Source organism: Trachurus japonicus, chromosome 2 (assembly GCF_045865225.1).
Source record: "Trachurus japonicus isolate A0001 chromosome 2, Traja_1.0".
In the NCBI taxonomy this organism is placed as follows: Eukaryota; Metazoa; Chordata; class Actinopteri; order Carangiformes; family Carangidae; genus Trachurus; species Trachurus japonicus.
Genome location: NC_140908.1, coordinates 15,141,230 through 15,151,672, shown reverse-complemented (window position 1 = coordinate 15,151,672; position 10,443 = coordinate 15,141,230). Strand labels below are relative to the sequence as shown.

Genomic DNA, 10,443 nt, shown 5'->3' with positions numbered 1-10,443 from the left:
AGCATCTGCACTGGGTCTCAGCTGCACACAGGAGGCACTGAATCATAACGACTCATTGACTCACTGCTCTTACAGCTGGTTGAGACACAGGAGGTCGAGGCACCGAGGGAGAGCCAGGTCTGAACATGAATAATGAGTAGACGATGGTGTTCATGTGAATGTGAATCTGAGCATCTCTAACCTTCATCTTCTATGTCTCCATGCAGGCTGATGGACACCCAAGATGGTGCCCCTTCGGCGGGGACCGGCCTGATGTCCAGGTGAGCCTCACCGATCACTCTAGGACACCTTAAAGGGATAGTAGCATTTTTTTTTTTTTTAAAGTGGGGTTGTATGATCTACAAATAGCCCCTAAGTACTTTAATTGCAGTAGAAGACTCTCTGCACTCCTCCCGTTAGCAACGCCAGCCCATAATAGCCCTGCCCAGAGATTTACAACATACAGTGTTGTGAATGGACCCAAAGAAACGGCCTATTTTCACGGCCTAAAAGAGGTTTTACCTGGAAAAAAACACACAGTTCCATTGTTCACTATAATATAATTTTTTCCAGCCCTTCAAAGTTCAGGAAAAACACAGTTTTTATTTGGACCTAACCAATTTTTTTTCAGGTAAAACCTCTTTTAGGCCGTGAAAATAGGCCGTTTCTTTGGGTCTGTTCATAACACTGTATGTTGTAAATCTCTGGGCAGGGCTATTATGGGCTGGCGTTGCTAACGGGAGGAGTGCAGAGAGTCTTCTACTGCAATTAAAGTACCTACTTAGGGGCTATTTGTAGATCATACAACCCCACTTAAAAAAAAAAAAATGCTACTATCCCTTTAAGAACACAAACCCAATGCTTGGAGTTGAATCAAACTTTTGATAAACCTCCTTGTGATCTGTTTCTCGAGGCTTTTCCACAAGAAGAGCACCGTTGCACCTGCAGAGTCCCGGTCCTGCAGCCAGAGGACCGAGGATGGGAGCAGGTGGGTGGATAAAGCTGGATTTATTCTCTTATTCAGGTTTCTTGAAGGTTTTCAAGAAGCTCCATTGTGTCCATCAGGCCTTTCAATCAAAACACTTTAGAGTCTTTCACACATTTTATGACCAAGCAGTTTGTTTCATCTCTTCAAGATTGAATGAATGAATGAATGAATTTATTTATCTAAAACAGGGACAATGCACAAAAAAACATTAATCTTGTAAAACAAGAAGAGATGCTTTGAGCCAGGTTATAGCAACAATTGCTAATTACCGCCTGTTAGTCCCTGGGCAGGTAAAGTGGGAACAAATACAATATTAAGATTAATTGAAATAGGACATAATAACCATAATATTAAAAAAAAAAAATGTCAGAATGCACTAATAAAAGCATTGGTTCAGCAATTTCTTCAGCTCATTCAGCTTCCAGCTTTCAGCATTCATCGGTTTTTCCTTCAGGAAACGCATTCTCTAGTACTAAAGGTCTTGTTTAATTAGAAGTTAAGGAGCATGCCACATATCAAAACGTCTAAATCAACCAAGTACAAGCATCAAATGCCAAACATATCTTTCAATAGAGCTAATGTTTTGAATAAAGGATGTTTAATAATCTAACTCTGTTTGTCTTGCAGTGACCGTCGGAGTCGTCTGGCTGCACAAAACATGAACAACAGCAACAACAAAGACGGGTAAAATTGATAAATGATGGTGTTAATTTGTTGTATTGATAAAAGGCCCCAAAACTAAATGCTGAGATCATCTAATCCTGCCTCTGTGGACATTTACAGCAAGAAAGACGAGAAGAAAGATGATAAGAAGGACGATAAGAAAAAGGACGAAAAAAAGGAGGAACCGTGAGTACACTCTCTCCTTTTTTTTAATGCTTTATTCATAAATTATAAACAATTCTTCATTATCCAACCTGATACATGTTTAAACTCAATGTAGAACTGTAGGTTAAAAGTAAAAAATATCCGATCATATCTAAATTTGAGAAGACAATGACTCCAACATATATATTAGTGATATGCAACTATACACAGGGCCGTTGCTAGGAATTCTGGGCCCCTGAAAGAATACTAAAGTGGGCCCCTGCCCCCTTGACTTTTCCACTTTTTTTTTTAGACTACATACGTATTATCATTTTTTATTTAGCCTATTTTGTTTTGATGCTAATGCAGCATTACTATGAGTATTAGTCAGGGTCTAAGCAGAATAAATCAGTCATACAAAGATTAGACTACTGGTTTTTTTTTGGGGCTTGATTGACATTGATCATCAAGTAACATTAAAGGGACAACGAGGAGTTTCTCCATCGGCAGAACGAAAAATTCTGCGACAATAAAAAAAAGTCTTATATTAATGTGGATGAATCTACATTACCACTTGTTAATGGCTACTTATTTCAAGTAAAAATTAGTTTGAAACAAGTGAAAATGATCTAAAAACAAGTTCATTTTTAAGGTGATGAGTCTTATTTTCAGTGGAAAGAGATTAGTTTTGACTTGAAATGAGACATTTGGACAAGAAATAAGACAAATATTCTTGGAAAGATGTTGAGTTTTTACAGTGTACTATGAGTATTAGTCAGGGTCTTATGCAGAATAATTCAGTCGTACAAAGATTAGACTACTGGGGTTTTTGTGGGGCCCCACTGGGCGCTGGGCCCCTAGAGTTATCATCACCTTTACAACGGCCCTGACTATACATGAAGTGAATCTTTAACCATTGAAGCTTCCAATTATGCGGGTGCATATATGAAAAAAAAACACCTAACCCTAAAAAAATTCTAACAAAAGGTTTCTCAGCTGTTTTTTATAGTATTAGATGTCCTTAATAACATACTAAAAGTTTACCAAAATTTGGCCACTAGAAAGGTGTTATTTTCAAGATGGCGTCCAAGATGGATAGGAAGCCTGAGGAGACACCACGGGTGAATAGGGTAAAATTTTTAACTAACAGATATCACCATGAAACTTCCCAAGTTTATCACTTACATTAAGACAAATATTTTTTATATTACAAGTTTTGTCAAATTGTATGTTTAAATATGTAAATTAGGCAATTTCTCATTAAATATGCGCTAATTTGCATATCCGAAATCTGAACAACCCGTCGTAAACAACCCTTGGTAAACTTTTAGTATGTTATTAAGGACATCTAATATTATAAAAAACAACTGAGAAACCTTTTGTTAGGGTTAAGTCATATTTGCACCTGACTAAATACAGTTGAGTAGAAAAAGGCTTTTCAGATCAGAGCTGGATGGCGACCTCTGCTGGTCAAAACGCTGCGGTGTAAAATGCTAAATACAAAGAGCCATCATGTGAACCTGCTTGAAGGGAAAATGAAGGAATTCATTGATGAATACATGAATGAATGGATTACCAGATTGATGCACAAATAGGCCTACTATATAGTGAATTTAAATTAAATATATTTAACATAACAATACTTGGAATGAGGACACAGGTTAACCCTCTATGGTACGCTGCACTATGATGCCAGTGGGGGAAAAAATGTTTGGAGTGTTTTTATGTCTCAGAATAGACTAAATAAACATAATCTAAAGAAATTTAAAAAAATTATTTACTTTTGGAAGTTTTGGGGATTTTTTGCCTGTAGCAACATTGTACCATTACGGTTCATCATCTACTGTATTAGAAACACCGACCAGTCTCTGTAGACTTTCACCTTCACTGGCCTCATCCTCATCTTCCTCATCATCATCATAATAGCCTGATGTTTACTTTACTGCATCCAAAATCACATTTATTAAGGATAAAAAACTAAATGATGATGAATGATATGTTTTTGAACATTATATTTACACCTAAACACACACTACCATAGTCTCATAATGCAATATTGATTCCATAATGGTCCACTGTCGCCTCAAGGCAACGCTGCAATTTTCTATAATGGTACGTTGTTGCTTTGGGGCAACAGGTGCATTTTAACAAGTTTCCATTATTTAATAAGTAAATAAATTGCATGGAACTATTAAAAATTAAACTTTACTAATCTATTAGTGTAAATATATTTTTTTCCAGATGAAAAAGGGCCAGGAAGTTCCTGTATGTTTTCAGACCGTTTTAGTGGAGCAACATGGCAAACCTGTTTCCTTTGAAAAAGTCTGCAAAAAAGGGTTTCAGTGGCTTCTTGAAAGTCATGTGATAAATTAAAGCATTGTTATTGGTTCTCTAAGGTCTCCTCTCTTTTTTAAAGTATTACAGCATTATGGGATGAATTGTGGAGATGTGACAGGACAAAAAGTGGTGGCAACATGGTACCATAGAGGGTTAAAATTCTACAGTACTGATGTGTGTTTGCGTAGCATAAAGATGCTTTTTTTTTTAACCCTTTACCTTCTAATTCAGGAAGGAGGTGTGGATTATGGACCCCGCCACCGACCTGTACTACTACTGGCTGTGCACAGTTTCCATCCCAGTGTTCTACAACCTGATGTTGCTGGTGGCCAGGTCTGGTTTTATATCACTTTGTTCCCCGTCTTCAGGCCCGCCCCCTGGCATCAACCCTCTATGTGGTTGTTTAGGGCCACAGCCGTTAGGTGGGGGGGCCACATGATCAGAAAGGTACCGGGGTTCATCAAGTCATTTAAACATCCTGAGGTCTGCACGTGCAGCTATGAGCTTTATATGTAATGTGAAGTCAATATTCAGCTTCTTTTATCTCACATTTGAGACATTTGGTGAAAATAGAACGGCAGAATGACAACATTTGTGCTCAAAAAACAATCTTACAAAATTTAATTTTAGACTTGTTTTCTACACGTATCTATTACTGTATTCATATCCTATTTCAAGCACCAAAACAGTTCATTCTCATGACTGAAGGAGTGTTTTCACAAGGGATTGGGACATTTTTCAAAAAGACATAAAACACTTATTGAGTATTGTTACATCTGCAAGTATCTTAAAAAGATAAATGTAAGAAAATATGTAAAAGTGGAGAAAATGGCCTCAAACCTCAGAGGGCATAAACACGTCTGTATTCAGTTTTAACCAGTGATTTGGTGTTTGTGCTTAGAGTGCAGGGCCACAAACAAAAACCTTGTTTAGGGGGCCACCAACATCCTATAAGGCCGGCCCTGGACATCTTCATCCCATTTGATTTTCAGAGTCTGATTTAATCTTTTTTGCTTCCTCTCAGGGCTTGTTTTCTACAGCTACAGTTCCAAAACACAACAACGTGGTTGGTACTGGACTATCTCTCCGATGCCCTCTACTATCTTGACACATTTGTGAGAGCCAGGACAGGTCAGTGGATGGAACTTGATTGTGTGAAGTTTGCAATCACAGAATATGTTGAATATGAGGCTAATTACTGTATGTTGTACTGTGTACACAGGTTTCCTGGAGCAAGGACTGCTTGTCCGGGATCAAAACGTCCTGAAAGAAAGGTATATGAAGACACGTCAATTCAAAATGGACGTCATATCGATGCTTCCCACCGATATCGTATTCTTACAAATTGGAGTCGACCACCCGGAGTTCAGGTTCAACCGCCTCTTCAAGCTGGCCCGACTCTTCGAGTTCTTCGATCGGACCGAGACGAGGACCAACTTCCCCAACATATTCCGAATCGGTAACCTCGTGCTTTACATCATCATCATCATCCACTGGAACGCTTGTCTTTACTTCTTCTTCTCCAAGATACTCGGCTTGGGCACCGACACCTGGGTGTATCCGGATTTTAAGAAAAACCCCGACTTTGGGACCCTTTCCCGACAGTACGTCTACAGCTTCTACTGGTCGACTCTCACCCTGACGACCATCGGTGAGACTCCCCCTCCAGTCCGAGACATCCAATATTTCTTCGTGGTGGCCGACTTCCTCACGGGTGTTCTGATCTTTGCCACGATTGTCGGCAACGTCGGTGCAATGATTTCCAATATGGGTGCCGCCCGGGTAGAGTTTCAGGCTAAGATCGACTCCATCAAGCAGTACATGGAGTTCCGTAAGGTCACCAAAGACCTGGAGGTGAGGGTGGTGAAGTGGTTCGACTACCTGTGGACGGAGAATAAAACCTGCGACGAGAAGCTGGTGCTGAAGAATCTGCCGGACAAACTGAAAGCGGAGATAGCCATCAACGTGCACATGGAGACTCTGAGCAAAGTGCGAATCTTTCAGGATTGCGAAGCGGGTTTGCTCGTGGAGTTGGTCCTCAAGCTTCAGCCTCAAGTCTTCAGCCCCGGGGACTACATCTGCAAGAAGGGGGACATCGGTCGGGAGATGTACATCATCAAAGAAGGCCATCTCGCGGTGGTAGCGGACGATGGGGTGACCCAGTTCGTGGTGCTCGGTAGCGGGGCTTACTTTGGAGAAATCAGCATCCTGGGAATCAAAGGCAGCAAGGCGGGAAACCGGCGAACGGCCAACATCCGGAGCGTCGGCTACTCCGATCTGTTCGCCCTGTCCAAAGACGACCTGATGGAGGCGCTGACCGAATATCCAGAAGCTAAGTACGCGCTCGAGGACAAAGGCCGCGCCATCCTGATGAAGGATAATCTGATCGACGAGGCGCTGCTCAACGCCACCGACGCCGCCGACTTGGAGAACAAGGTCAACCAGATGGAAGCCAGTTACGACGTCATGGCGGCCAAATTCCGCAAGCTGACGAGTCAGTACGAATCGTCCCAGCGTAAACTCAAGCAGCGGCTCACCAACATCTCAAACCAGGTCCGAACCCTCAGGACAGATGAAGAGTAGAAGAGTTCATTTGCAAAAGCAGATAACTCCATTTTTTATTTTTTATTTCCATAAGGTGATATCAGTCAAACCAAAGTTGAGTGACTGACTGTGAGATGTAACAAAACAGACATATCTCAAAAAATAAAGTTTTATTGAAAACAACACTATGCAAAGAATAATTACAAAGCCTCAGCTCTTTTTTTTCAAAATGGCACTTATCTGCTTTTGCAAATGAACTCTTCAATAGAGCAGTGGTTCTCAACTGGTGGGTCGGGACCCAAAAGTGGATCGCAGACAGCTGGTCAAAAAAGTAAATAATATTTAATGCACATCTGATGTTGGACATGTCTTTTATTTTGAAAAATAACTTATTTTGAAAGGCACACAAGACACGTGAACACATGCAGTTGTAATGCTCCTCCTCACTTTCTTATGAATGCACTGAAAATACCTTGTTTTGTTTTGTTTTGTGGGTCTTTATTTTGTGCAATTTGATATTTATTCTCTTTAGTGAACATGCTCTGAATGCAGAGATGCATTAGAAGTCAAATATATCGTTTTGTTGGTCTCCATTTTGTGCAGTTTGATATTTTTTTATTCACTTCCGTACATGCAGTTGTCATGGTCCTGAAACCAACCAATAAAGAGCAAAATGAGTTTTTAAAGGCTTTAAAAAAAAAAAAAAATTCTTGGTTTGAATTCTATAAAAGTGGGTCGTGACTTAATGACCATGGGACAATGTGGAGCCCAGAGTGAGACTAGTTGGTGGCTTGGTACCGCCAAGCTTAGAGACTCTTCCATTACTCTGTACGCACCAAAATGACATCTTATTTCTGCATATAAATACAGTTAGGGGAGAGTGGGGTAAGTTGAGCCACTTTTTGTATTCAGGATCACTGCATCAAGACAATTATAGTTTTGTTGCTAACTAACACATCTGCATATATTTCAGGATGTTTTGCATCTCTACAAATTAACAGAATGAGTGTAAATATAACTGTTTTTAAAATATAGCATGTTCAAAAAAAAAGTGGTCTTGTGACTCATAACTCAAGTTGACCATAGGAGTGGGGTAAATTGATCAACCCCCCCTTCTTTCCTTCCATCCATCTCCTACCTCCCCCTTTACTTAATATTTCTTCTGTCCAGGTTACAGGTGAACACAAACTGCAGGGACTTCCTGCTGAGCCACCAACTCACTGAGATTTGGGGAGTTTTGCAATTACGTTGCATCTTGGGAAGAATCCCAGATATTTTTCTTTGAAAGTAAAGTTTGGTAGGCTACACTATAAACAACTTTTCCTGTTTATAGGAACATACTTACTGTAATCACAAACATACAGAATCATTTGGACATTTACAGCCAAAATACATTCATTAAGTGTATAGGATAGGTGGCTCAACTTCCCCCACAGCTACCTTAGCTTGGGTTTATTGCTCTCACAGCTAAAATGGTGCAGTTTCATGCTAGGTTTACTACCTCATGTTGTAGCTCATAGATACCACAACCCATGTATAAAACACATTTGCAATCATCTCTTTTGGTCTAAACACAATTCTCATGAAACTTATGATCGACAAAATTCAATTTTTTTGGTCATAAATGTTAAACCACTTTACTCACGTGCTTCTAATCTTCACAGACTCCATGAAATGATGCCTGCCTCCCTAATATTTGGTCACATGCTAACTTTATCCTATAGTTTCCGAGAAACAAGGGGTGGGTCAACTTACCCACTGGCTCATCTTACCCCACTCTCCCCTACAAACCAAAATGACATCTTATTTCTGCATATAAATACGGGTATGCATAGATTATAGGCACATCGATACTGAATATTAATAAGAAGCTGTGTGGTATTGCAATGGAAAAACACACTATTAGTCTGATTCTTACTTGTCCTTTGAACAGAGATTTTGTCACAATTTTGTTACACTGTAAAATGTTTTTTGTAGAAAAATAAAACGTTAGCACTGAGTAACAAAAGGTATCAAAAAATGTCAGAACTGAAAGGTGTGTTATCTTCACACCAATAATCAAATTATTTAAATGAGCAATAAAACAGCAATTGGGTAAAATCCTGGTTCTATCACCGCCATGAAATTCAGTTTAACAAGAATATATTTGAAGGTCAATTCATTTGTCATGTTTATGTCATCATTTAAAAAAATGTAAGTGATGCACCTTGATCTATTTTCAACAACTTTTTGCAGGGTCGACTTTCTGCAGATGTATAAAAATGCTTGTTTTCAAATGTTCATAATAAAAAAATACTTTTACTATGTACATCAGTCTTATTGTACATTCATTTGAGGATGTGGTGGATATTCTTTTATTTTCAGGTTGGTTCATCTAAGATTTAAGCTCTAAACTCTAATTCTAGTCAGTTTAGGAAATAAACTGTAGTGATTGATTACTATATAGAATATATAGTATAATACTCATAGTAATGCTGCATTAGCATCAAAACAAAGTAGGCTAAATAAAAAATGATAATACAGAAAAAAAACTGGAAAAGTTAGGGGGGAGGGGCCCACTTTAGTATTCTTTAAAGGGGCCCAGAATTCCTAGCAACGGCCCTGGTAATCAGTAACATTATAAAAGGCTGTAATTTGGTTTGGCTAATGACCAAAAGAAACAATTGGTCAACCTCGGCTGCTTATTTCTAATTGGCTTATTTAAATATATGCATGCTAATAATAAGCTAAAATGCCCTATGTCAGCACTGAATTATTATGTTACCATGTAGCTAACCTTGAATTCTTAGACTTACGCTACTAAGCTAATGTTATTGATGTGGGTATTTGGTGGGACTGGAATCAGTGAAAAAGCACCTGTGAATTGGAATCAGGGTTTATACGGCAACAGGAATTGGAAAAAAAGCAGTCATCTTTATTGAGCATGTTTTCACAACACTGAATACTTGTAGCCTTTCATCAGTTTGTATCTTGAACGTATCCGTTGACTCAAAACCATTTTAATGAAAACTGCTTCCCTTTCCAAAAAGATCAAGTTCAAGTTGACCTTTTCATCTTTTAACCTTCACCGGGCCACAGACTCGAGCCCCGGGTGAGCAGCAGCATCTTCAACATTACAAAATGGAGGTACAAAGTAATGTCAAAACAGCTGAGACCTGATCTGGGCTCAATGACATTTGGACACAATCCACCACCACCCCTCCTCCTCCTTTTTCCTTTTTTTTTTGTTCAAAACCTTCAACATGACTGAGATTTTACTTCAACAACATAAGTACTGCAGTATTTCAGGCACTCGTACTGTAACCAGAGTGACCCACCCCGGTGGTGAAGGCGAAAAACAACCAGAGGAAGGTTCAGGTTCGTTCTTGTCCTCCATCATCATTCAGCCTAGGTCCGGTCCGACATCATGAAGATGAGAAAATAATGGATCGAAGAAGACTGGCTCAGTGGTGAACTGTGGTGGTCTGAGCACCGTGGTTTTTAGTGGCATGTCCCGGGCACCGTTAGGCTCACAGAGTCAGAGTATCACATGACCAGTTATTTCCTGGTCATAGGTCACAGATTCACCCTATGACCAACCGTGGTCACAGATTCCCCCTATATGACCAACTGTGGTCACAGATTCACCCTATGACCAACTGTGGTCACAGATTCAGCCTATGACCAACTGTGGTCACAGATTCCCCCTATATGACCAACTGTGGTCACAGATTCACCCTATGACCAACTGTGGTCACAGATTCACCCTATGACCAACTGTGGTCACAGATTCAGCCTATGACCAACTG

The 10,443-nt window shown here is 39.7% G+C and overlaps 1 protein-coding gene across 1 annotated transcript; it reads left to right on the top strand.

Annotated features, from left to right (window-relative positions):
* The first annotated feature begins 209 nt into the window (after positions 1–209).
* Positions 210–6,694, top strand: LOC146991010 (cyclic nucleotide-gated channel alpha-3-like). The gene is made up of 7 exons (XM_085802537.1): positions 210–260; positions 893–967; positions 1,595–1,651; positions 1,751–1,816; positions 4,343–4,444; positions 5,136–5,242; positions 5,334–6,694. The coding sequence occupies exons 1-7, from the start codon at positions 211–213 to the stop codon at positions 6,692–6,694; spliced, it is 1,818 nt and encodes a 605-aa protein (XP_085658663.1). The 5' UTR covers position 210.
* The last annotated feature ends 3,749 nt before the right edge of the window (positions 6,695–10,443 follow it).

What these genes read in the sequence shown, in the direction of transcription:
- LOC146991010 (XM_085802537.1), top strand. Translation starts at nt 211, where the DNA reads ATGGACACCCAAGATGGTGCCCCTTCGGCGGGGACCGGCCTGATGTCC. An exon ending in AACAGCAACAACAAAGACGG is followed by an intron (nt 1,652 to 1,750) that starts GTAAAATTGATA and finishes GGACATTTACAG; the next exon opens with CAAGAAAGACGAGAAGAAAG. An exon ending in GACGAAAAAAAGGAGGAACC is followed by an intron (nt 1,817 to 4,342) that starts GTGAGTACACTC and finishes CTTCTAATTCAG; the next exon opens with GAAGGAGGTGTGGATTATGG.